Source organism: Cryptotermes secundus, unplaced genomic scaffold (assembly GCF_002891405.2).
Source record: "Cryptotermes secundus unplaced genomic scaffold, Csec_1.0 scaffold293, whole genome shotgun sequence".
In the NCBI taxonomy this organism is placed as follows: domain Eukaryota; kingdom Metazoa; phylum Arthropoda; class Insecta; order Blattodea; family Kalotermitidae; genus Cryptotermes; species Cryptotermes secundus.
This window is the reverse complement of record NW_019726228.1, coordinates 311613-339470: the sequence shown is the minus strand read 5'-3', so window position 1 is coordinate 339470 and position 27858 is coordinate 311613. Positions and strand designations below refer to the sequence as shown.

General features: G+C 43.2%; 1 protein-coding gene across 1 annotated transcript; it reads right to left on the bottom strand.

The window, feature by feature from the left end:
• Positions 1–9707: 9707 nt before the first annotated feature.
• LOC111864009 (protein escargot) lies at positions 9708–17500 on the bottom strand. The gene is made up of 2 exons (XM_023850917.2): positions 17153–17500; positions 9708–12203 (listed from the first exon to the last, which is right to left on the bottom strand). The coding sequence occupies exons 1-2, from the start codon at positions 17253–17255 to the stop codon at positions 10783–10785; spliced, it is 1524 nt and encodes a 507-aa protein (XP_023706685.1). The 5' UTR covers positions 17256–17500; the 3' UTR covers positions 9708–10782.
• Positions 17501–27858: the final 10358 nt, after the last annotated feature.

Sequence of the window (27858 nt, the reverse complement as noted above, 5' to 3'; positions counted from 1 at the left end):
TAGCCCCATTGTGAGCAGGTACTTGGCTATTACCACACGTGACCATGATTGACTACCCATCAGTACCCTATGCCCCAAAAGCAAGAAGAAACATTATTGAAAATAATCTTGATCCTGGGAATAAATTCCAAACCTCTTACGAGTATTACAGCAAGCATGCAACAACATCACAGATAATCTGCATTGAAGTACTGCTTCTCCAGGCGTCCCTGCTAGCCAGCTAGAGCTGCCTGGAAACCACACAGAAGTTCACAGTTTATGCTTCATGTCTGATGCTACCACCTTCAGAATATTGGAGTTGCAACTGAAGCACCATGGTCTGATTCCAGGAGCGTTGGGAACTGTTGTGAGATTGACCTCTTGAGTACCATGTTCTGCCGAGAATTACAAACATTTCTGGGAAGAACTGACCACCTTTCCTTCAATGCAACACGGACTAATTAAAAGACCAAAAAATTAGAAGGGGCCAAACAGACAGTAATATTGTAACTCTCCTAAAAATTAGTGAGGGTACACAAACATACAGACAGCAAGGTGATATCATAAGCTTAATAAACCTCAAAAGCCTGAAAATTTAGGGGATACACAGACAGATGGACATAGACAGATAGACAGCAAGGTGATCTCATAAGCCTCCGTTTATATATTTCAAAATAAGAAATGAAGGCTATAAGTAGTATCCTGTATACCAGGCATGGCAAACCGTTTATAATGGTGTAAAACTTGGCATCGACTTTATCTGTTCTCGTTAAATGTGGCCAGTGCGTGAAATTGGCCAGTGAATTCTGTATTCTGCCGAAAATAGAAAAATAGGCCAGCTTTATCCCGACGCCAACAATTCCTGCATACCATTTATACCAATGCAGAGTTTGGTACCAACTTTATGGCAACACTCACCTTTTTTTTTTAATTCGCTTTGTGGGGGGTGGCACGGCGGCCACTAATTGACCTATTGTACCTGCCCCGGGTGATTATGATGATGGAGAATTTGGTGGAATGAAGATTGGCAGTGGAAACTGAAGTACTCGGAGAAAATCCGCCCCAGTGCCACTTTGTCCACCACAAATCCCACTTGACCAGACCAGGGATCGTACCCGGGCCGCCGCGGTGGGAAGCCAGCGACTAACCACTTGAGCTGTGGCGCGGCCAACACTCACCTTCGTGAGATCCTCAATGTTCACGTACGAACGAAAGTAAATTTATTAACCCTTTTGTTTTGTCCGAAAGTGCAGTGTAACGGCATGTTCTAATTAGCAATATGCAAGGCCGCTGTACATTGATATGTTGGGATTTTGGACTTTATCCATCGTCCTGGTTTTTAAGATAACAAATAAAAACACGACGTTTCGGAAACTGGATCTGTTTCCGTCCTCAGGTGAAGGAAAACACCTATTCAGTTGGGTCCCGTAGAAAGAGCTAGCCTCAATCACTGGACGATTGAGTGATTGAGGCTAGCTCTTTCTAAGGGACCCAACTGAATAGGTGTTTTCCTTCACCTGAGGACGGAAACAGATCCAGTTTCCGAAACGTCGTGTTTTTATTTGTTATCTTAAAAACCAGGACGATGGATAAAGTCCAAAATCCCAACATATCAGTGTGTTATACACCATCGTCAGAATCCTATAGTAACCGCTATACTTTGTTTACTTCTGATGACCTCTATGTACTGCAATAAACATATCCACCCGATGCCCATGTTCTGACCTAGTCAGCTTTCTTGCTTTGTTTTGATTAAACGACTGCTGGATAAACTTACTGAATATATTGTGACGTGTGTACTCGTTGTTAGGCAACGACTTGGTAAACACATTCCCTCGGGAACCAACCCGCGCAACAATAGGAAGTCCATTGCTAGGCAGTTGATCAGTAAATGCGCCTCCTTAACAATAGAGGGTGTGTTTTCTGCGTGGTTCATGCAAAATGTTTATAAAGAAGGGTTAAGTTAAGAGGAGTCCGTTATCAGAAGTTGAGAGAGTTCATTTGCAGGCGAGTTAATTTGAGCGAATTGTTTTCGAGAATTTGGTCGTGTTCTGGAGATGGCAACCGAAGATTATTGAGGAAAAATAGCAAGAAAGGAATTAGGCTGTGAAATGATGATTTCATGTGTGATTTGAAGTGAAAGTGTGACGGTTATAAATCCGTTGCCAGGATACGACTAGTGAAGACTGAGAAACATACTGCGTGTGTAACGGTGAGCTTTAGAGTGTATGTAGTTCAGCGATAGCACTTTATTACCTATAGTCCCGAGCTGTGAATGTATAAGGTGCAATAAATATAATCATCCAATTCGAAACTCTTCTTATAAGTCAAGCGCAAACCTACCTGAAACGTGAAAGTATCTAACAAAACACATCATGTTTGTGTTCATATCACAGAAGCGGGTGGGTTCCTTGCCTTCAGGCATTCCACATAGTCATATTTCGGTGTCTGAGACTTTACTAGTGCTTCTTATAGATTTTCTCAGACTAACTTGAAGGAGCAGAGTCTTTCTAGAGAAACTGACAGTCTCTAGTTGCTTGAAGTAAACCTAATATTCCATCTTATTTTACTTTATCCGGATTGTAAGGTTATAGGTAAAGAATAGGGCCGCGCCATAGCTCAAGCGATTAGTCGCTGGCTTCCCACCGCGGCGGCCAGGGTTCGATTCCGGGTCTGGTCAAGTGGGATTTGTGGTGGACAAAGTGGCGCTGGGGCAGGTTTTCTCCGAGTACTTCGGTTTTCCCCGCCAATCTTCATTCCACCAATTGCTCCACAATCACCCTCACCTATCATTAAATTAAGTCTAATTTTAAATCCTTAAGACAAATAAAATTAATGGTATGCTGAGGTGCAATGTTGGGCAGAATTGGCCTTTATGCTCTCTTCTCAGGCCGCCTGACAGAAGGTTGCTTATATATGATACCTTATCAACACTCTTTGAAATGTGCATTTGATTTTGTCGCTGATCACAGTGGCCGCGCGGTCTAAGGCATGAACCATCTTCGCTCGCTCGAACATTGGGATCGTGGGTTCGAATCCCACTCGAGGCATGTATGTCTCGGTGCTTTTATTGTGTGTCTGTGTTGTTCTGTGTGTAGGTAGCGGCCTTGTACTAAGTTTCAACTTGGCACAAGGCGTGTGGATCCGATTTCGGTTTCCCCTACCAATTCTCACTCCACTGACTGCTTCACACTCATCGTCATCCGAGGCTGGTACAATAGGCTAGTTAGTGGCTGACGTACCAAGCGGTCTCAGTCTCACCCCACCCCAATAAACCAAAGAAATACAATTAAAATCTAGTCTGTTTACAACTCGAATGTAGGTTATAAGAGAACTGTCCATTCTTTGAGATGATCTTGAGGGATGCGTTGACATTAATGTCTGCACCGGCGTCAAACGCCGAAAAGTTCTGTAAGGAGAGAACTGCACCAGAGTCGAGTTTTTTTCACAGGGTTTTAAATTTACGTCATAAACTTCTCGGTTATGACACTGCATAATCTCGTACAGGGTCACGAACATTTCGGAGGAACTTGCTTCTTCGGTTTTCACGGCCGATATTGGAGGTAACAAGTTCATGCGAAAAGTTTTTAACCATCTACGCGACTACGTGATGTCATAACCTAGAAGATAAGAATCAAAATAAACAAAGCTATGTTCAATTCAATTATATTATCTCTGCTTGAAATTCAAATTGGAATATTCGATACCGATGCCCCTGGTGAGAGCGACGCAATACGGAGTTACCGTATGGAAATGCAACAAGACCCCTTACTGACTCCAGCATACTCATTATGATAGAGTGACTCTCTCTCTCTCTCTCTCACTATCCTTCTTAGTCTGAAAACCCACTGACGCGACTAGTCGCGAGCGGCCAACCGCTCTTTGTTGCGCCCGTCCGTTAGTTGTACATATTAGGTGTGCGACAACTCTGCCGCCTGTGTGCCGCGTTCCAAAACTTAACCTCGCGCGGCTCATAAAAGCAATACAAATAACGGCCGCGTGCGACAACACTCGACAAACCGCGCGCGGCTTGTCGCGTCAGTGGGTTTTCAGCCAGGGTCGACTCAGCCTCTAACAGAAATGAGTACCAGGAATGTTCTTGGAATGTTCTTGGCGGTAAAGGGCGGCCGGCGCGTAAGGCTGACAACCTTACCGCCATCTATGAGCAGGTTGTCTAGAGAAAATGTGGGAAGCTCAGCATCTCACAATCCTATGTGCCTCCACGGCCTGTTACAGGAATACCTTTACTTTACCTTTTTACTTCTTCTGTGTTTGCAGTAATACTTATAGAAATATTGAACTCCAATCTCCATCTTGTATTCTTGTACAGGATATGAGGTTTCAGAAGAAGCAACAATGCATCAAAACTATCAACACTTATTCTGCAATAATCGAAACATTTTGATGGGTATTGTCTCAGTTAATGGTACAACGTGTAAAATTTTCCTTTTAACAGACGTTCGCTATAAATGGGGTGAATCCAATATTCCCGCTTCCTTGTTACCTTAATCTTAACAACAGTGCACATGCTACTGCTGTACCGTACACATCCACGCTGCGACCGACAGACTGCCCATTGGCGTAGCTGTGGACAACTTGAAACTCTATGTGTGCGCACGTCCTTCGACAGTCGTTGGACCTCCACGATCGTCCACAACTATCGGCCAACTAAAAATTTCATGTGTGCGCTAGGCCTCAGCATCTGTACGTCATAACATGCAGCCATGGCAGGACATGAATTTCTTACAAAGGATACTGAATCTAATTTTAAGCACACGGAAGGTTTCATACGTACTTACATGTAAATATTGTTTAAACCGACTTAACGATGTTTGTCTGAAAGCTTATCGGCATCCTGTATTTAGTGACAGAGCCTTAACGTATTCTATCTTGACGGCGCCATTTGTACATAGCCTTGCCTTCGCCAGATATGCGATTCCTTCCTGCTGCGAATAGCGATTTTCATTCTACGCGTATGTAGGTATTCGTCTGTGGGTGGGAATAGCGTGTGTACAGGGTGCCAACCGAAATCAAGGTCTCGACTTCTACAGTGAACAATGCCGTATTTTACGGCTGCTCTTTCCTTCTTCACCTTCTCCTCCTCCTCCTCCTCCTCCTTCTTCTCCTTCTTCTTCTTCTCCTCCTGTTCCTCCCCCTCCTGAAACTTGCATTGCACAGAGCGGCCTCCGTAGTCTAGGGGTAGCGTTCCCACCTCGTGACTCAAGGTACGCGGGTTCAAACCCGGCGGAGGTCGTGGAATTTTTGAGGGCGGAAAAATTCAGGGAATAAGTCCTCCGGGAGGGACTTTAAGCCGTGGGTCCCGTGTCGTAGATTTACGGCACGTAAAAGAACCTCATGTCTCTAGGAGACCTCTGAGAAAAATTAGGCAACAATTTCCCGCCCAAGTAGTTTCCAATGCCTCTGGTAGATGGGGGAAATATCAGGTACCGACGGCCGACCTCGTTGGCTGAACGGGGCTGATAGCACGCACCGGNCTATCTATCTATCTATCTATCTATCTACAGCCCTTGTGGACCTTGGCCGCTTTTTCAGTTTCTTAATATATACCCAGTCAGTAGGACTCCTTGGACGGGGGATCAGCCCTTCTCAAGGCGGGTACCTACAAACAGAACAACACAAATACAAATTAAACGCACACAGACATCTATACCTCAAGTGGGATTTGAACCCACGATTCCAGCGTCCGAGCAGACGAAGCCGGTTTATACATAAGACCGCGTGGTCACTGCGTTCGGCAACATCCTGGGCTAGTGCAATCAAATTTGTGTAAAATATTTCTGCACTCTGAACTTTGAAAATCTTCCCTCTTTCCAAATGGTTTCTTCTTCTGGGATTTCCAGACAGTATAGTAACAGTCAAACAATGTAGTAACTAAATTAAGGGGTTGAAGATTGGGGTTCGATTCCCTGAACGGCCTGCCATAATTCACTTCGCTACCCAATTTTATCCAGTGGGTAAGGGAGAATCGTTATCCGGGGATAAAGCGGCCGAAGCATGAAGCTTATTATTCACCTCCAGCTAGCTTTCTCCAATGCTGATTCTCTAATCTCCGTTGTACTCCGTTGTAAGCCGTTGTACGCCGTTATATTTCTATTCTCTTGATTGTCAGTTGTACCCCTTGTACACTTGTGTACTGCCTTTGAAACCGATCCAAATCTGTGAATTTTTTAAAAGGTTCCCAAAGATTCCAATTCTGGCACGACCCAGTATGTGGAATATTATTTCTAGGTTAACTGAGTTGAAAATGTCAGAATCAATGACATCTGGCACTCTAATATTTTTGTGAACCACAATATCCAGCACGTCACTGCTTCCCGCAGGAGATTAATGAATGGGACATTATGGTGCTGAAATTTCGAAATGGTTCCAGTCAAATAAGACCATAAGTTTCTCGTCTGAAGGGTGTGAAACCGCACTATTCCAAAATGGATATTTAGCATTCAAATCACCTGCCAAAATTACAGCTGCTAGCCCCGTAATTCGGCTCATTTATATAGACGCGAAACGGACCCCATAGAAAACATCTATTAGGGATGGGTGTATACAGCTCCGTTGCCTGGTATTGGATATCCGTTATTGTCGCGTATCGTTGTACGCATTACCCAGCAACCAGTTCTTTACCTAGAATCTCTCTTCGCGGGAACGTATTTATCGAGTCATTGCCTAGCAGTGGGTCCATACGTCACAATAACTTGGTGCTAATTTAAGCTCTTTGCCAACTTAATAAGCTAAACAGGCCTATTTACTCTATAGAAAGGAGCCGGGAAAGCGCAGTCGGTATAGTGACTGGCTACGGGCTGGACGTGAGGAGCCGGGATAGCGCAGTCGGTATAGTGACTGGCTACGGGCTGGACGTGAGGAGCCGGGATAGCGCAGTCAGTATAGCGACTGGCTACGGGCTGGACGTGAGGAGCCGGGATAGCGCAGTCAGTATAGCGACTGGCTACGGGCTGGATGTGAGGAGCCGGCATAGCGCAGTCGGTATAGCGACTGGCTACGGGCCGAACGTGAGGACCCGGGATAGTGCAGTCAGTATAGCGACTGGCTGTTAGAGTGACTGGCTTCGGGCTGGACGTGAGGAGCCGGGATAGCGCAGTCGGTATAGTGACTGGCTACGGGCTGGACGTGAGGAGCCGGGATAGCGCAGTCAGTATGGAGACTAGCTACGGGCTGGACCTGAGGAGCCGGGATAGCGCAGTCAGTATACCGACTGGCTACGGGCTGGACGGCCAAGGCTTCGGAGTTTAAGTCCCGGTGGGGTTAAAAATTTTCTCTTCTCCTCGTCCACCCAACCTCCTATCCAATAGGTACCGGTGGCTCTTTCCCAGGGAGTAAAGAGGAAAAGGCGTGGAGTTGACCACAAACCTCCAACTTGTGCCGAAGTCAAGAAAACATGGATCTATACATCCACTCCCCCATACATCTTCATGGCGTAGTGCTTAAGTAGCTAAGCACATGAACAGCTTAATTCGTAGTATAAAAGTAAAGATGTAAGCTTTAGTGACCTCTGGTGTCTCGATGTTCATTCCAGTTTCTCTTATCGTCAATTGATTCAGGGGAAGAGAGAAAATAGCATAAACTTTTGTTTTTCTTGGCACTACAGCCCCAGTGGACCTAGGCCTACCTCCATGAACTCCATTCACTAGCATAAACTTATTTTTAATTAAATATACGGAAACCAGCCTAAATGTTATTCATTATAACGTACATGTTGAAAGTATCGATGTTTCCAGAAAATTCAGACGTACAAATTTCTTTTGAAGCACTCTGGGAAAAGAACATGTGACACTATGATGCACCTATTCACAAGACACACTTGAGCGTACTTTGCATCTCGGAAAAAAACAGGTCCAAATGTTCAGAATGATTTGCCGTTTTATCTGCTCACTTTCAATTAAACTGTTGCGAACAGTCTTGCAAACGAAAACTTGCAGTAGAAATATGATGTTTTTGGACATTATCCCTCATCTTGTTTTTATCTAAAAACTGTCCTCTTTATTTTGTAGATGAAGACAAGACGACGGGCAATGTCCACAAACGTAACATTTGTACAAATGTACCATCGTCACAAACTTTTAGAGAACTCGCAAGGTGTCATTTGGTTGTTTGTTCTTCGTAACTTGTTTGAACAATTATATGAGAATAATCACATCAAATGGTGGTACGCGGTAGCATAGTTGGTTGAGTCACTGTGCTACAAACCGGAAGGTTGCGGGTTCGATTCTTGATGAGGATAATGGAATTTTTAATTAACCCAATCCTTGCAGCGGCACTGGTCAACTCAGTCTCTAACAGAAATGAGTACTACGAATCTTCATTGGAGGTAGAGGGCGGCCGGCGCGTTAGGCTGACAAACTTACCGCCATATGTGTACTGATTGTCTAGAGAAAATGTGTAAGCCTCGACGTCTCACAACCCTATGGGCCTTCACGGCTTGTTACAGAGATAGCTTTGCCTTTTACTCAATGCAATTATAAAACAGGTCTTCACTTCTGTATTGCTATTACCATAATTATTATTTCCGTGTTTGAAATAGAGTACACATAATTTAATATGCATACAACTTCAGATATTTCTTCCTATCTGTATGTGTTTATTTGAATATTAGTAATTAGTATGCACAGCATAATAAAATAGTAGAACAATAGAATGAACGTTAAGGCCGGGTGAGATAGGACGTAGCAATATTTCTTTCTTACCTTGAAATAGTTACACCCAGCCACTATCCAACGCGAAGCATTTGTAATGTACAGTAGAATAAAACGGGAATATTATAACTCATGGAAAAGTTATTCATTTGGATTTATTTTTTTAATGCTAGTGGGGTGGGACTAATTCCCTTGTACTGCAGCCACTTCTGGCCTATTGTACCAGCCCCAGATGATAGGTGAGGGTGATTGTGGAGCAATTGGTGGAATGAAGATTGGAAGGGGAAACCGAAGTACTCGGAGAAAACCTGCCTCAGCGCCACTTTGTCCACCACAAATTCCATTTGACCAGACCCGTGCTCGAACTCGGGCCGCCGAGGTGGGAAGCCAGCGGCTAACCGCTTGAGCTATGGCGCGGCCCTGATTTGGGTTTAAGAAATTCAAGTATATTATAAGACTATGCATACAAGTAATATNCACAAACACAACGTTTCGAGGACTGGATTCTGTCTCCGTCAACGCTGTCCTGTTTATATCACAAACACAACGTTTCGGAGACTGGATTCTGTCCGGACCTAGCTAGCTCTGCCTATTGGACCCAACTGAGTAGGTTTTACGTGAGGACGGGGACAGAATCCAGTCTCCGAAACGTTGTGTTTAAAAAAAAAGAAACAGAATAGACAAGACGATGGGTAATGTCCAAACCATATTACTTGTTGCAATTTACCATCGTCACAAACTTTTAGATCTTACTATTTATGCATGTTTAAGGATATGTAAGGTCAGAATTAGTATACTACAAAAAGTCACAACCATTTATAGGGATTTAAATGCAACCATGCGATTGTTTTAAATGTATGAAAAGACATAGGGTGCTCACGTATTGCAAAAGAGATTTGAAACAAGGAAACGTAGGAAAGGTAAGGAAATCATGTCACAGTATTTCACATACATTTTAAATTAAAAAAGATGAAGGAACTTTGATAGGTCAGTTGAATAGAACAAGAATTACAATTGTATAAAAGTAATGTATTTATAATATAATTTCAGTGGAAAGATACAAAAACATTAAGGCACTATACAAAAAATTTGCTCGATTTATCTGAAAGGAAATTGCTATTTTTACACGAGCTTTAAGTAAAGTACTTGGGTTCTTAGCCCCTTTGTGACTAGCTTCCAAAATGGCAAATTTGTATGGCAAGTTAGCCAACACCTTTGCATTCCATAAAGTATGATACTTTTATTGTTTATATAAAAAAAGAAGTTGTAGAGGAAATAACTATAGGATACAAAAGGCTTTATAGCAAATTATGTGCAATTTGGCACTTTGGTGCTTGAAACTGCATTGCATCATATAATAATATATAAAATAGATTATATGGTCATATTTGAAAACAAGTCGACTTGAATAATTCGTCACGGTTATCTCATTTGCTCAGAAAAATTCTTGGGATTACAAAAATGACAGTTAAAAAAAATAAGAACAGTTTTCTATATGAATTAGGCCCCTTTAACATTATTTTGTACTTTAAAAATGGTCATAAACATGTAAGGAGTTTCTTGTCTTTTGTTTAATTCTACTTCTGCTGTAGAAATATACAGTGATAATCAGTCTTTTTAACGCTTACTTATTAGGGTACAATAGGAACCCAATTCAAGGCACTTGTAGTTGAGTGGTTCCTCTATGCTTACATATACACATGACTGACATCGACCCAGCCCACCCATACAAACTATTAATCTTGTTCCGGATGAACAATGTTACACCAGTATTAACATCATTCTCCCATTGTCTAGCATGTGGCTCGCAACCGGATAAATCTTCCACACCAATAACCCACCCTCCCGTAATTCTGCAATTACAGACACTGGTTCATTATAAATAACAGAATTTTAACATTTAAAACCAGTGCATTTTTAACATATAGCTTACTTCAGATTCACAATACTGATACGTGATATAATATGAGTTCCTGGCAGCGCTTTGTAAAGGTTCTGCCTTTTTGGGCGTCACCATCAATTAGAAACCACGCCAATATCCATCAGATGACGTCATCAAGGTTTGTATACAGTACAAGGACTAGTTCCTTCATGAATAACGATTTGGCTCATTAACCAGAAGATTCAACAAACATTACAAAAAAGGAGGAAAATGCTTTACAAAGAAAGCAGGAGAGGTGGGCTTGGCTTCATCGCCACTGCTACTGTCTCTTTGGGCGCTGGGGCTCAGTGCCGATGGAGGGACGCTCGCTGCGGCTGTATTCGTACCTGGACAGCCGCCATCCACGTGTTTTGTAAGCAGTGACATTCGCGAGAACGTCTTGCTGCAGGTGCTGCACGAGTACTTCTTGACATCTGAGTGTGTCTGCAGGTGCGCTCTCAGATTTGAGCGATCGGCGAACGCCCTGTTGCAGTGTGGACAAGAGAAAGGCTTCTCGCCCGTGTGCGTTCGGATATGTCCCTGTAGCAGCCAGGGCCGTGAGAACGCCTTGCCGCACAACTTGCACTTGCACGGCAGCGTGTGTGTGCGGATGTGCATCTTGAGCGCCCCCAGTGACACGTACACCTTCTCGCAGTACTTACAGCTGAAGGACTTCTTGGTTTCCGAGCCGGCTGTGGCTGCGCAGTGAAACTGCTGGTGCTTGGATAGCCCTGAGTATGTCGAGTATGATTTGGAGCAGTCAGGACACTGGTAACGAGGCACAACACCCTCCTTTCTCTTCTTACCGGCTCCAGTGCTCCCGGCGCTACTGCTTCCGCTGCTGACACTTCCGGGTGACGACAGGTCTTCGGGAGTGACAGGGGGCGGCGACAGCGATTGAAAAACAGTGTTTGAAGAAGAGGATGCAACTGAGGAGGTTGGAGAGAGGCCGCAGTGTTCCGTTGCTTGGTAAGGCATGTAGAGTTTGGGCAGTTCGGATGCTGCCTGGTGCTGACGTTGGGGTAGAGAAGCCACAACAGAGACGGGAGCTCTCAGAGTGGATGACGTGAACATGTGGTGGGGTGGTGAGTTGCTGGAGTCCCGTGGAGCGTACGGGGACAGCTGCTGCTCCTGGTGGTGGTGAGGATGCGTGTGACCCATCAAAGGACTGCTCCGGGCCGGTGACACCGGGTAAATTGAGGGTGCGTATTGGTGGTGACTGCTGTACATCTCTGCGGGTGGGGGGTATGGGTAATTGAACGTCAGATAGGGCGGTGGGTAATGAGGAGCTACACCCCTGTGCCATGACGTTGGCGAGGAAGCGTAGTGATGATGGTGGTGGTGGTGAGATTCAGCTGGGGTGTTCAGATTCAGTGGCTCCAAAGGTCCCCCTGACGTTTTCCCCAAGTAGTGTGAGTGATGGGGTGATGTGGTAGTTCCGTGGTTTAGTGATGTAGTGCCTGACGTCACGGCATCAGGGCGCTCAGAGAGAGGGGTCCTCTTTGCCGTGATGAGCGCCACTCCCGGAGGCGGGGTGATGGCCTTGTGCGGATAGTTGTGCTGACTCGCCGTTAGGCTCAAGTCTTCCGGTTTCGTGCTCAAGTTCTCCGGCTCTGAATTATCATCGGGCACATCTAGAACACAGAAATGAAACTGCACTGTTAAGCTAATTCCATAAAGCAGAGTTCAGAGTCCACCGATAGTCGCTCAGCCGGTCAAGGCCTCCACCTCCCTTTTGGAACCTGATGGATCATTACCCTATTCACAAGATCCCATATTCAAGCCAGTTGAATCCAGTACAAACACTTATACCCCCGATTTATTGAAGATTTTAACACTATTCTCCCGTCTACCGTTTGGTCTCGTGAATTCTTTCTTTCTTTCTTTCTTTCAGGTTTGCAGACTGTAGTTTTCCAGAATTTTTTGGAAAGATTTAAAAATCGAAAAACGAGAATGGGATTTTGGAGTCATGGAATCTCTGCAGAAAATCTTTAGTGTCAACCATATTTTAAATAATATTTGAAAATGTAATTCCTACCTCACATGAAACACAATGAGGCCGCGTTACAGAGATTAATGTGTTAATGCTGTTTAGGGAATAATCACGGTTTATTTTGTATATACGAAACCCATAAACACACTCTGTGGGCAAAATGTGGGGAATTTTAAAAGTAAAATCAGGGGGTACATATAATTACCATTGTGACTTAAATGGTGAACCTGAATTTTTTTGCCTAAAAGTTCTACTTTATCTGATGAAGACCGTATCGTATAGTGCTCCGAATATCAACAAACGTTTCGGAGGAACATGTCGCCTGCATCTTCATTTTTCTTGCCCGGCTTATCCTTCGACCGTGAAGATGGAGGAGACACATCCTTCCGTAACGTCGAAGGACCACACGGTTTTATATCCAAGATGATAGAACTTCTCATAACTACCGCTGTGAGAACCTCAAATTTTATATAATTTATTTTAAATGTGTCTGCCGGAGGAGGGGTACGATGTCCGGTTTCAAATTTTGAATTCCATTTACAATAAATAAATATTCACGGACTTTCTGAGTTCTCAAAGACACTCTAAAATTTTTGTTCGTCTGTCTCCTTCATGCATGCCTGCAGCGTGAGTGGGTACGTTCAGAGGTCACATAGTTCACGCACAGTTGCCTATTTGTTCCACTCTTCGTCAGAGAATGGGTCTGTAGGCCCCTACGAGTATCTCCGCTCCAAATGAGAGCTCTGTATGTTCACATGGACCGAGTTCTATTTCATCTAGTTAGTACGTGTAGGATTTAAGGTTATCACATCAGTGGTTATTAAATGGATCTATCGTGTGGGACATAACGCATGTAGTCTGTTGGAAGTCAACTGACTTTTCAGAGGTACACCTCATCTACATATTCAGGGCCAAAGGATAAGCCGAGAGAGTAACCATGATGAGGCAGTTAGAGAGCCCTGCTTGTTACTTGCTTGGCTTATTATTCTACCATGAAGATGGAGCCGTTGTGTTCCGCCGAAACATTGTTGACTTTCAACGGAATACATGGCGTTATATCTCAGAAGACAGAATTCTTCGGATCTAGTTAGCTTTTAATTTACCCGGCTCAGAAACTAAATTATCTTCAGAATTTCAAACAGAATAAACTCTTCTATGAAATTGGAACGGCGTTAGGACACCGATAAGACGATGCGATGTTGAACGAGGAGATCGATATGAAAATGAGAGTGCATTTATAGCGTAGTAATACGATCAGATGAACTACTTTCTTACTGCCATATCTGCTGTAGGAATTGTATTCATACGCTCCATTCCCAATAGACCTACTGACCTATTAAGATAATAAAGATGTGATGTAATAGAATCTTCAGAACTCATCAATCCATGATGATGGAGGAAGATACAGTCTCCAAAACGTTAACAAATTCATTCCGAACTGAGACGCTTAATCACCCAAGAAGATTTCATTGCCTTCAGACGTTGTCAGATCTTCAAAGCCTTGTAACGGTTAGTGTATACAAATTATCAATCCGAGTCTCCTATAGCGAGTAAACTAACAATCCAGAAAAATTCTGAGCTTAAAACCGAAAGTGTCCAGTCGCATTCCATTGTGTGAGTGTTAATGTGACGCATTGCTTTTATCGGTTCCAACTTGGTCCACAGCTGTGACCTCCAATCTGAACTGAAAATACCTTCACGTTGTGGGCGTAACCAACGAAATAAAGGACACGTTTTATTTTTTATTTTTTTTACGGAGGTATTCAATTTTGATTTACAACTCACTCAGTTACCTCATATATCGGCCTAAATAAGGCAATTTCTTCTTTCTATACAGAACTAAACAATATAATTTACAATCTGCAAACCTTCCACTTTCCACAATTCTGCCTTCAAGTTAAGACACCAATTGCAGTAATTAATAGTTTCTGAAGCCTTTATTTTGTGGGAAGTTTAACTCCTAAACCAATGATTTCCAAACCAATTTAATTCTCTGTTCAAGGACCTTTTAATATAAGCGTGTTCTTCTATTTTATGGTTTGTTTAATAACACATTATTGGCACATTAAATCGTAATTGTACTCAGAGAGGCAGTTGCGTAGCAAATGGCGCGAGGGAGAAGAAACTCTTTCATTAAATCACGTACTAAAGATCAGAACAGATATGAGATACGCACGTAAGCCGACCACTAGTCCACTTATTGCTATACGGGACATGACAGCAGACGGTACTAAAGGCCCCTAATGGCATTGAAATTCTTAGACACTGTAGTACATGCAGGGCGTGTGACGCGTGGTTCAGGGACGGTCTGATTGTGGAATCGTTGTGAAAATAAATTCGTTATAAGTCTATTGTTATTTGGAGTGTAAGAAAGTCCTTGACACAGGTTATTACTATTGTACATACAGCATCGTGAGATTCCAGGGGCACCCAGTATGTAAGATTTGAGGTTACCACGGCGGTAACTATGAAGAATGCCGTTTTCTGCGATGTGGCGCCGTGTAGACTGCAGTCTGCAACCACCTGCTCACGCTGGTTCCTCGCTTGCGGATTTTTTTTCCTTCTACCCTGAAGATGGAGGTGATACGTTCCTCCGAAACATCGGTTCATACAATATCTATATGGTGCCACATCCAAGAAGACGACATTCTTCACAGTATAAAATCTGATTAGCAAATCTTGTGCTTTAGCAAAACTATTCAAGGTATTTTTGTTAATCCATGAATGAACAGTCATGATTCAATCCTAATAAACTTGTGTTCAAATCCTGAATTTTGCAATTCAGTGAAGTGATCTACATAAAGAAATAACTTGACGTAATTAACTGCATACAACGATATTCAATTGTTACATTTTATCATTCTTAGCGTGACGTATCAAGCTAGCGAATTCTGGACAAACAATTTGCATAACTGTACATAACTGTAAATTTACAGGGGTTTGGGAGGGTCTCAACTGCACTGAGGTCTGGAGCGCCAGCAATGTCTGTTTCTCTCTTCAGGCACACCAAAATCCGGTTCTGTACGTTGCTTCATATCTAACCTATTGCTTTTTTGGGACTAATATACATATATCTCTTGTTGTACGTAGCTGAATCTAACAATAGTACGGTTAATTAAACACCTTTGCATAGTCCAGTATTTGTCATTTTTGTAAACTAGAACAATTAGAAAAGGTTCCTGAAAAGTACATTATTAATATCGGATACGTGAGCACTTCTGGTGTGCTTACATTTGGAGGTCAGGATCTGTGCGTGTTAACTGTGTTAGTTACAATCGCGTAAGAAAGGAATTATTCTTAAGCTGTGCCCGATCCCACAAGAATATCACGACGCTATTTACTGAGCCTATGTAAACTGATCATACAATTCTGAAATGACACAAGCAGCAGGTGGACGAAGTTGTACTGTGGTAACACGTATGTATCGTTCCTATCTATTCGATCATGATTTCGATGGTGAAAGTTTCCGAGACGTAATCCTAAGCAGTCACCGTATGTGATTCAAGACACTTTCAAAGCAGCCAAGTAGAATGCATTGACCATTTCTGAACGTATTCTTAAAGAAGGGCGTAAGGAACCACTGCGCATGTTCTGCATGCATAATGAAGACATCGGCACCACTGCAAGTCGTCTGAACACTGTCAGCTAGCGTCACAGATGTTGCGTGGTTCTCCATGGATTCTATTCATCCACTCTGTACCCCTGTCTTCTTTGACACCATTAAAATACCGTATTGTAAAAGTGAAGGAAGTGTCTGTGTAACTTTACAAATGTTGGCCCTACTGTTCATACTTAATATCATCATATTAACGGGGCCCTGTGAAATATAACAATAACGGCTGTTTTATCATCAACCGTTTGTAGTACGTGCACAATTTTCATTAACGTCTCTTATGAGAAGGATATTTAAACGCAAAAATATGGCAGCATATTGCAAGAAGAAGGTGCATATAGATCTGGCTCGAAACGAGCATAACAGTAGCCAGCAGGCGGGAGGAAAGTTTGGAATTTTAAATGTGAGAGAATATGTCACCCAACAGCTATGACGGAACATAGGAGTTAATAAATCTTTTTCTGTTACGAAAGAATAATCAGATAGTTCTAATGGAAATATGATAATAACACACATACGTGCCTATACTTTACAAAATGATTGTAATAATTGTAAACAGGCGAAAAAGATGCGTGTAATATTTTAAGTGTCTGTATGTAACAATAAGATACGTGTCACAGTCGTGACACGGGTACAAATTAATAAATTTCTCTTAGTAAGGGGGAAAAAAATATGTTAGAAAAATAATTACATAAATGCGACAGGCTTACACAGGAAGCAATATAGGTCTATAGTTCGCCAAACGAGCACAACAATAATCAACCTATTTGAAAAAGAAAACTCGAATACGAAATGTAACAGTACAGTGTTATCTAAAAGTCACGATAAAGAGCACGACAATTTATAAGAACTTGGAAGTACCATATCAGGATATGCTATTGCCTCAGACAGACACATCTAACTCCTGCTCACAATCCCAGGAATTTCTATGACACGCAGATACCATTGCAAGATCGCACTTGTAGTCGTTTCCTTACCTTTCCCTTCCTCTTCCTGTGGCTCCTTGTAGAGAGGGACAGGCCTCTTTTTCAGAGGGCAGTTGCTATAATTGTTCTTCTTAATCAGAAAAGACCGTGGCATGATTACACTGTTTCACTCACACACAAATCACACGAGGGATATCAATTATCCAAAACCCTCTACCACGAATTCCGAAAATGGTCCACTTATAATACTTGAGAGCCACTAATTTGTACTGTCATTAGAATGAACTGCCGTAGCACCGTCTCCGCCACATCGGGGTCGGCGCTCGAACGCCTGACACATTAAACAATCGTAAAGTAGGGATCACAATAGCATTTACCGTCACATCCAACTCTGTCTGCTTCTAGGTTCTCTCTGAGCGCGGTAGCTGAAGGGAGCCTCTCCAAGTAGTATCTCTCGGCTCTGTCCCCACCACCGAGCAGAGAACCAGCAGCTGTATCCAGCATCAGGTGGAACCCAGACCAGCACGTGCTCGTCAGCCAATCACAAGTGAGTACGCATAAAACTTTGGAGCCAATCCGATATGGATGAAGTCGGTTGTTGCCCAGTAGGGTGCCGCAGTGCTGTTCTAGGGGAGGGCTCAGGTTCGACGTATGGGGGGAAATGTGAACAGGTGTGGATTTTATACCGTGTGTGAACTATAGGGAACCGTTCTGGTGCAACTGATAGGATACTCGGCGTGTTTCCTTGTAAAAGGGCATAACGGGCCAGCGGAAATGAATTTAGTTATTTGGTTGACTATTATAGACAGGATACACCAACTTAAATCGTAATGTTTCGGTGGTTATGAAAAATGTTCGCTGTAAGTCTCGGTTAGGCCTTCCGATCCAACTAACCAGCGTCTCCCAAAGCGTCAATGGCGAAGCCCTCTGGGTCGAGGCACCGAAAATATTACTAGTCAATTTATGGAATATATAAACTAATAAGAAAAGTTTAAATTAGATTACAGCTGTACATTATAACTCCATGGTTTTAGCCCGCAAGCGAACTACACCGACAGAGCGACCGCCGCTTGTCGACGAAGTTAGTGTCAACTTTAGCGGATAGAGGGCGCCACGTGGTCAGCGCAACGAATCCCCACTGCCGTTAATTCGGTTTTCTAGACCGGAGCCACTATTTCCTTGAAATATCTCCTCAGTTATCCTCACGAGGCTGAGTGGGCCCCGTTCCAGATGCACTACTTCTCAGAAAATCTGGTAGTGCCGGGAATCGAATCCGCATATCTGGATCTGTAGCCAGGAACTCTGATCACTAGACAACGGAGGCGGTACCCAACTATACATTATAAACTAATAGAAACAGTACCAGCACTGCTTAGACATGATTAAGGGTCGTTAGTAATTATATTTTTAATTACTAAATCGCATTTAAAATATTTCTTATAGTTCTGGACGGCCTCAGGCAATTTAATTCACATTAAGAGACCCGCAAGCTACAACACAACTAAAAGAATTTACTGCAGCAGTAATACAGGCCCTACCAAAAATAATGCCGGGTTTTCGGGCACATGTAGCTTAGGAACAGAAACGTATATGAGACAGTTGTTTAGAATGTTGTAGTTCTGTTTACACACAAACGGGAAAGTTCTTAAGTGCGAGGCGCCGACTCTAACCCTGCATACTCCCCACCTATAGCGAGACTTGCTGTAACATTTGCAATTGCTGCGGTGATCCGTGCTTTGCGTTCATCCAGCCTGTTCTCTCTTTGGCTGTACACCTGGTCTTTCGTGTAGCCACAGAGAAAAATGTCCAAAGGAGTAAGGTCAGGAGAACGAGGGGGCCACGCAAATTTTACTCCTCTTCCTACCCATCGGCCTGGGTAATTGAGTTGTTCTCCATCCAGTTGACGAATAAGATTGTTGTTGTTGTTGTTGAGCTGCGCAAGCGCATATTTTTTACAACATATCTAGGAATGAATTACTTGTAATGCACTCCTCATCGAAGAAAACGGGCCGATGGCCCTCTCATGTGTCGACACAATACACGTTCGCTTTAGAAGTAACTTTTTCACGTTGTAAATGTCCTCTGGGAGGAGTGCTACCCAAGATGATAAATTTACGCTGAGTGACACTTCCAAACATATGAAAGTTTGGCTTATAAGTGAAGACAACACGAATCATGTTCCAAAATCTGTGCCCACTTGCGAGCCACAAACTACGATAAAGACTGATTATGACTCGCTATAAGTCGCTGGACTACCATGAAATTAGTATAGTTTTAGACGTAGGATCTTCCGAAGAATTCTGAGTGACAGACGTTTCGGCATCTGTAACTCTGCATTTGAACAGAGGTGGATTCTTCGGATTCCTCATGACATCCGGGCTAACTCGCTCCACACTTTCATCGTGCCTTGTAAACAGGCCAGCAGAATGTCTGTTTCCGCACTGGCAGTCTCTCTGAATCCTGTATCCCAAAGATATATCTGCTTATCTGTAACAGGCACCTAAATGTTTAGTAATTCGTTTCCGAGTAATCGCTTTGTCTGTAGGCCCTGGCTTCAGAATGAGTAATTACAGGTCAGAATATTAATATTCCATTTTCAAGACAAGGCAGTTGTTGTTAGGAGGATCGTAGGGCGAGTAGACTACATGTGTATGCCAGGGTACATTAAACTGCATATACTGCTTGGGATTACCGATACTCCGGACTTGACCATCAGCCGTTATTCTGAAGAACACAGCGTTTCGCACACTGCATCTGTTTCTGTTCTCAGTTGAGGACCCAACGATTTTGGCAAGCTCTTTCTAACGGACCCAACAGACTTTGCATCTCTCACATCCTCACCTGATGATGGAAACGGGTTCAGTTTCCGAAACATTGTGTTGTTTTTTATGTTCTTTATAATAACGGACAGTACTCCCGAGTGTTATACACCATAATCAGAACACTTTATGATCTACAAATATTATATTTCTGAATGTTATCCATTTTCCTGTTTTTATTTAAAACGTTTCGGAGACGATTTTGTTTATTTTTTCAGAAAAAATCTACTCATTTAGAGCTAGTCCATATATCAGGACATCCGGAGCTCTATACCGAGTGAATTTAGTGATATGTGGCTTAAATCAGGGTCTGGTCTGAAATATGTAGGCTTTGCGTAAAAAAACTCAATAGATTAGGTCAAATTCATGCTTTATGATTTGAAAATCTTTGATTTTCTGTGTCTGTTAAAGCACTAATTATATACTGACGTTGCTTTGACTCGCAACTGCCGATTAATGTGTTTCCTTTTGAGGAGAATGGACAGGAACCAGTCAGCATACTGAAGGGGGCACATATCTCCACATTGTTACTGTGCGTTAAGTGCCCCTTTCTTTAATATCCAAATGCAAAGTACCCAGACTCCTCTCGAATAGTAGCCCGCATGCAGGAGTGCAGTTGACCGCACCCTGCATAAACCTGCACTTTCTATTCAGTTCTTGAGAGTGAAATTTTCATATAAAGCAACGGATTGATCATAACATCCGTGCGAACATCTGTGTAAATTCAACGGCCGATTTTAATAATCATTCCTTGGCAGGCCAGAGTTCTACTAAAGCTATCCCTGTAACAGGCTGTGAAGGCCCATACGGTTGTGAGACGTCGAGGCTCCCACATTTTCTCTAGACAATCAGCTCACAGATGGCGGTAAGTTTGTCAGCCTTATGCGCAGGCCGCCCTTTACCTCCCAGGAAGATTCTTGGTGATCATTTCTGTTACAGGATGAGTCGAACCCAGGGCCATAGTGCGGCTGGAACGATTAAGTAAATTGAAACAATCCACCTCATCGGGACTCGAACCCGCGACCTTCTGGCTTGTATTATGGTGCCTCAAACTCGTGCCCCCACAGTTCTAGTAGAAACATAAGAAACTGGACCTACTATAGCCCCTATTGCACGTGACATACAAAGCTCAATTCGGGCTGAAGAACGGTGCACTGCAGCTTAATTACCCGGGTTCGTTCCCTATTCAGTTAATGTTTGATTTCTGATAGAGGAAGTGTCAGTGGGGCAGGTTTTCACCGAGAAATTCGGTCTGCTCTTTCCAATTCTTATTCCACCAACTGTTCCACATTAATTAATAAGCTTATCATTCGACATTGTATGATCCCTTACCAGCATTATCCTTACGTAACCAACGAAGGCACTGCTGTCGGGTCATCACTTCATCCGTAAAAATTAAAGAGGCCACTAGGAAGCTTTAAGCGGTCAGACCGCTTACCAGTACATCAAGCAAAGGAGTGCTCACAGTCCTAGAAGTGACAAGGCGCATGGCCAACACATGACTGTCGGCCAATGCTGTTTCGAGCAGGGAAGCGCTGGTATAACTGGCGGACGGCGCTCAGTGCTGATACGGGAGGACGTGAAATCGGTACCCGAGTGTATGTACCCTGTCCTTAGTATCTGATGGCCGCGCCATAGCTCAAGCGGTTAGTCGCTGGCTTCCCACCGCGACGGCCCGGGTTCGATCCCGGGTCTGGTCAAGTGGGATTTGTGGTGGACAAAGTGGCGCTGGAGCGGGTTTTCTCCGAGTACTCCGGTTTCCCCTGCCAATCTTCATTCCACCAATTGCTCCACAATCACCCTCACCTATCATCTGGGGCTGGTACAATAGGCCAGAAGTGGCCGCAGTAAAAGGGACTTAGTCCCACCGCACTAGCGATACAAAAATAGTATCTTGGTTAGAGCGAAAGGCCATGGGCAAATTAGCACATCTTGCTAAACATTCGAGAGGTCAAGTATAGGTAGAAGATATGTCAGGGCATGAGACCTATAGGAAAATTCTAGCTGAAAAATCTGAAGGGAAGAAACCACTTTGAAAATTTAGGTTTTTAAATAAATAGGATGCAGTTGCGGGATTTTGTTTGTATGGTACTGAACCTTCGTGTTTGAAGAACGAGGGGAAATTATTGATTACCTGGGCGACTGTATGATTCGCAGGCTCTACTCTGTTCAATGGAATTAGTTAAATAACTTATCTTAACCAATATCTTGATTTCAAGAACAAGATCAATTAATCCTTTCACACAGACAATTACAGTGGATAATATATATACCAGAGTTGTCGCTAACCTGGAATTAGGCGTATGTTTGCAATTTTAACACTCAGTTGAAGTCTGTAGGTTATGTTTTGTCGTAGTATTTACAAGTTAGTTATGCCGTTTTAGCAATACAAAGCCAGGCAGAACTATGAAGAAAAGCGGACGCCGTGGATGTGGAAGCTAACGATGAAGAAATGGGGAAATGGGTACCAATCATAAAAAAAAAGGTATTCTAAATAGATCGTAGCGCTGCATATCCCCAGGAGTTCTGAGCGGCCTCGAAAATCCATGGCCGTAATAAGAGAGGGGCACCAGTTTTTTCATCAGGTTGTGCAACATGACGCAACCGTCACGGTGAGAAGGGAAGGCGAGTTTCGAGCCGAAAAAGCTGCGCAGCAGATGTCACGTGTCACGACATAAATTCCGTCCTGCTCTATTGATACCAATATTTACAGAATGCGTACACGGCCACAGCTGTAAGCCAACAATTGAATATTAACTACATGTCATAGGTCCTCCCTACAGATAAAACATCCCCAAATTAGTCCATGCAATACCCACTGGACACAAGGTGCTTACAAGGTTTTTGCTTCTTTCTGTTCTTGCCTCAACGTCGGAATCGCTGTTAACTTATGTTAACTTATACAGGTAAATGCAACTTTGTCCCTGCTCATAATTAATAATCATGCCATGACGATCTATGGGAGAATATGGATGCAATTCCATGCATTATTAACCTCTTTACTGGATGGGGTTGGTTCTTATTGGCAACTTTGCTACTGAAAAAAGAAAATTCTGATGTCAATTAAATAGGAGAATTAGTAAGCCACAGAATCTTGGCCGCGCCATAGCTCAAGCGGTTAGTCGCTGGCTTCCCACCGCGGCGGCCCGGGTTCGATCCCGTGTCTGGTCAAGTGGGATTTGTGGTGGACAAAGTGGGGCTGGGGCGGGTTTCCTCCGAGTACTTCAGTTTCCCCTGCCAATCTTCATTCCACCAAATTCTCCATCATCATAATCACCTGGGGCAAGCTTCAATAAGTCAATCAGTGGCCGCCGTGCCGAGTGGATCCAGTTGGACTCCACCCCCCACTAAGCGAATTAAGAAAAACACAGAATCTGTCCGGATGCAGTAATGAAGGTAAATTTCTGTTACCCCTAACTGTAACTGAACAATTCGCTTCCAGGGAAAGACGAAAATCACCAAAGGCCGGTGCCACACAGAGATTTCAAATGGAGAACCCTCAAAGTGGAGATGCGACTTACCGACATTAGCTCCACGAATCTGCTGAGTTGTTTCCGAAATGTTTGAAAGCTGGAATAATATTTGGGAATGTTACAGGGGTGTTAGGAATATGTAGCCACATATCGAGTGTATAAAGATGCAGATCCTATGTTGCCATTCTTGCGTACTCGACACCGAGAGGTCCCTTCTTGTGTGTGTGTGTACATTTGTGAACTGAAGGTATCACATAAGATCCTATAGCCTACCTAGCAACAAGTCCAGGTTTAATTTTGGTTTTTTGTTGAAAACGTGTGTACAAAGCGGGGTGTCGTCAAGCCTCCATCTGGCCCCTACATTATGTCAGTAAAAGGGCTCCATACAGACTTTTTTTTCCTTTCCTCCTCTGAAGTTCTGGAATAACCGGATGTAGATCTATTCAGTTCCGGTCCATACAGGTCAACTCCTCTGTGAGGCAGGCAAAACAGGTCCACATTACTTCTCCTTCCCCTGCTGCTGATGCAGAGCTCCTGCTCTTGTTGCGCCATCCAGTGCTGAGTGTTTGCTTAGTGGTAGAATGGGGTCCGGAGGCCACCTCGTTGTAAAACGTGTCTTATGTCGTGTTTTTGTGGTAACTTACCGCAGCTCAGAATACCAAAATAAACCTCGCCTGCACGGCAAGTTACTGCAATATACTTAATATGTTTATTACAAGATCTTTCGCTTTAGTTAAGAACTCAGATTCCACTAACTGGAAGATTTTGAAGGGAAAAATATTTTCTTCATGACGGAGGAGTTCCTGGAATACACTTAAATGTCTAGCATTGAGAAGGAAAATTTTGTAGCTATTGTAGTTATATATATTTTTATTTTATAGTTTCGTCTCACTTAAATGCTTTATATAATTTTTCTTCGGCTTATTAATTTGTCCTCTAATAATAGTACATCAATTGATAATGGTTAATATATGATTATGTTTCGTAACCTGTAGCCAACTGTTTTTCTCTCCTCTTGCACCTACTTTGGAGCACAGGGCTGATTTCTCAGTTTCTTAATCATTTTACAGACGGTAGGACTCCTTGGATGGATGATCAGCTCGTCGCTAGGCTCCTACCTAAACACAGGACAACACAAACACAGAATAAATACATACGCATACTAAACATCCATGTCTTATGTAGGAGTCGAACCCACGATCCCGGCTTCCGAGCGAGCGAAGACAGCACATGCCTTAGACCACTCGGCTACAGTGACCGGCTGTAGCCCACCGTACTTGTCCGTAAATTATTGTAGTGAGCATTACATTTTACTATAGCTGTGAAATGTATTATTTTTATAACTAATTATATTTACATTTTCCTTCAGCATTTATGAAGTAAGAAATATTGTTTGTCGAGCGCCTTTACTTTCCCCGCAAAGTCTCGGGTTCCTAATCTGATTATGATCACTCTTCTTCCGTTATAGACTTGCGTCAAGCAATAATTTTTGGCAACTTAAATTATTCGGTAAGAAAGCATTATTCTCATAAATAGTTTCGAATTTCAGTGTTTTTGGTGTAAGGAATTATGACGCATCTTCGATTGTTATACAACAGAACAGTATTCGTTTTTAAATTTTAAATAGGCCTGAGCGTATTTTGAATTGCTACTAACATTTTAATTAGACTTTTAGGTTATGGTCTAGTGGTCAGAGTTCCTGGCTACAGATCTAGAGGTCCCGGGTTCGATTCCCGGCGCTACCAGATTTTCTGAGAAGTAGTGGGTCTTTAACGGGGTCCACTCAACTCGTGAGGATAATGAGCAGCTATTTCAAGTAAATAGGAATTCGGTCTAGAAAATCGAGCTTAACTGCAAAAGTTGGCACTAACTTCGCCGACAAGCAGCGGTCGCTCGGTCGGTATAGTTCGCTTGCGGACTACAGGCCACTGAGTTTTTGTCTGACTATTGTAGCTCACAGTTCAGTGTGACGAATATTGATTATCGGTTCTTCGAAAACCTTCTGCTGTTTTGTCGGTTTCTGTTATCAGAAAGCTACTCAGATTTTGTGGTTATATTACGACCACATGGTTTTCAATTGCAGGGTGGTTTATGATCTTTGAATATCTGAAGTGTTGAAACTCCCAGCCTGAGCGAAAAGAAACCGCTCTTGGGTGACGTTAAAGATAAAAGTACGCGAACTGTTGTTGAAATAACGGGCCTATGCTTTCTTTTAAATTCAAATTTGCTTAGTGGGTGGGTGGAGTCCAACTGCGTCCACTCGGCACGGCGGCCAGTGATTGGCCTATTGTAGACTGCCACGAGTAATTATGATGATCGAGAATTAGGTGGAATGATAATTGGCAGGGGAAACCGATGTACTCGGAGAAAATCTGCCCCAACGCCACTTTGTCCACCACAAATCCAACTTGAGCAGACCCGGGATCCCGCAGCTGTGGGAAGCCAGCGAATAACCGCTTGAGCTATGGCGCGGCCACGGACCTATGTTAGTCCTGTAGTTCAAAATAATTCAGTAAGAGTGAATAAGCGAGGTTAAGGAAGTAGGAAATGAAGAGCGAACAGGATGGTCAGACTTCACATCCCTGTGGGCCTAAGAGCAAGAGATTTGGTCTTCTAAACATCAGGTCCACAAAGATTCCGTGATGATCTCCCAGCTTTCTATGCAGTGGAGATCAGGGGCTCTTCTCCCGGTAGCTGAGGTGTGGTTCTGTATACCCGTTTCATACCGCGGTTAAAATTATTAAAACTGTGCCACACACATCCGTGGTGTTTAACACAGAGATATTTCAACATTTCGATGTCATCAAGAGGTTCTACCCCCCTACCTCCTTCCTCCCTCCCTCCCTCCCTGCCTGCCTATCTACGTCTCTACAGCCATTATTGTTGGGCATTGGCGGATTTTTCAGTTTCTTGATCTAATCACTTTCGGTAGAACTCCTTGGACGGGGGATCAGCCCGTCGCAAGGCCCCTACCTACAGACAAGACAAGACAAACATAGAATAAACTCACACAGACATCCATGCCTCGAATGGGATTCCAACCGACGATCCCAGTGTTTGAGCGGGCGAAGACAGTTCATGCCTTAGACCGTGCGGACTCTGTGATCTGCTCAAGAAGTTCAAGAAGATATAATTTGATGCTAACCCTCTTTAGACTTTATAAATTATTGCAAGTTCGCGCATGCAATTCTGGTCCGTATGTCTACAGAGAAAGGTTTCCCATTCTTCAAAATCTCGGCTCTTAATAGCGAGTTTCTTGGCTAGGTTAGCAATTGGTATCACCTCAAGAATCATCCTGCTACATGGAGCTAGTTAATAGATACACGATCATGTTTCTATCGAAATGCCAGTTCTCGACTTCAAAGTACTGCGCCTTAATAGTCAAGAGCACTGCAATCGTTGCGAATTCGTGTTCATTGTCAAGCAGCAATAGGAAGTGCAGAAGTTAGTCCAGCACTCTGAGTCATGCAATGTGACAGCCGCCTGTCAATGGCTGGCAGTTGAATATGACCGTGATGAAAGGGCTATTTCAATTGGCTTGGGTAAGCCATTGTAAGTAGAACAAGCACGCGACGTGACCCGAGCGGAGTCCAGAGATTAGAGAGGCCGCATTGCATTTCTTCCGAATGCAACCTTTGTTCTTCTGCACATTCCTCATGTAGACTAATTGCTATAAATTTAACGATGACTTACGCATAATTTTAACACCTGCTACCCGTCTCCAGCCTAAAAATATGAATATTTGTAGGCCATATCTATAGTTTTACCTAAGGGCACACGGTAGAGTAGTTGGTTGAGCCACTTTGCTACAAGCCCCAGGGCCACGGATTCGATTCTCGATAAGGTCATTATATTTTCAATTGACCTAACCCTTCCAGCCGCACTATGGACCTGAGGTCGACTCAGCCTCTAACAGAAATGAGTACCAGGAATCTTCCTGGGGACATAAATGGCGGCTGACGCGTAAGGCTGACGTCATCGTGATCTGTGAGCTGACTGTCTAGAAAATGTGGGAGCCTCGATGTCTCATAACCCTATGGGCCTCCACTGCCTACTACAGGGAAAGCGCTACCTTTTTGTCTTTATCTATAATTTTACCTGCTTTCTTAAACAGATATTACCAACACAATATTTATTAATGAATTAAAAGAAGACTAAATTTATATCATTCTTCTTCTGGTTGAGAGGAGCTAGCTTATTTTAGGTCTAAACGTCTTTCACCTGCGCAGAAGATTATTAATTGGAAAGCGAAAATACCTTTTTTTTTTTTGTTCCTTTGCATGGTTCTGAGAAAAAGTCTCATTTTCTGGAGCAAGAATAAGAAATCCAAATGTTTGAAGATACAGGTCTGTCGGAGATAGGCCTATTTGGATTAGCAATAAAACTGCATAAATGGAAATTAAGAAATTCACAGATGTATACGCGTCTCTTGCCGGTCACGGTAGCCGAGCGGTCTAAGGCATGC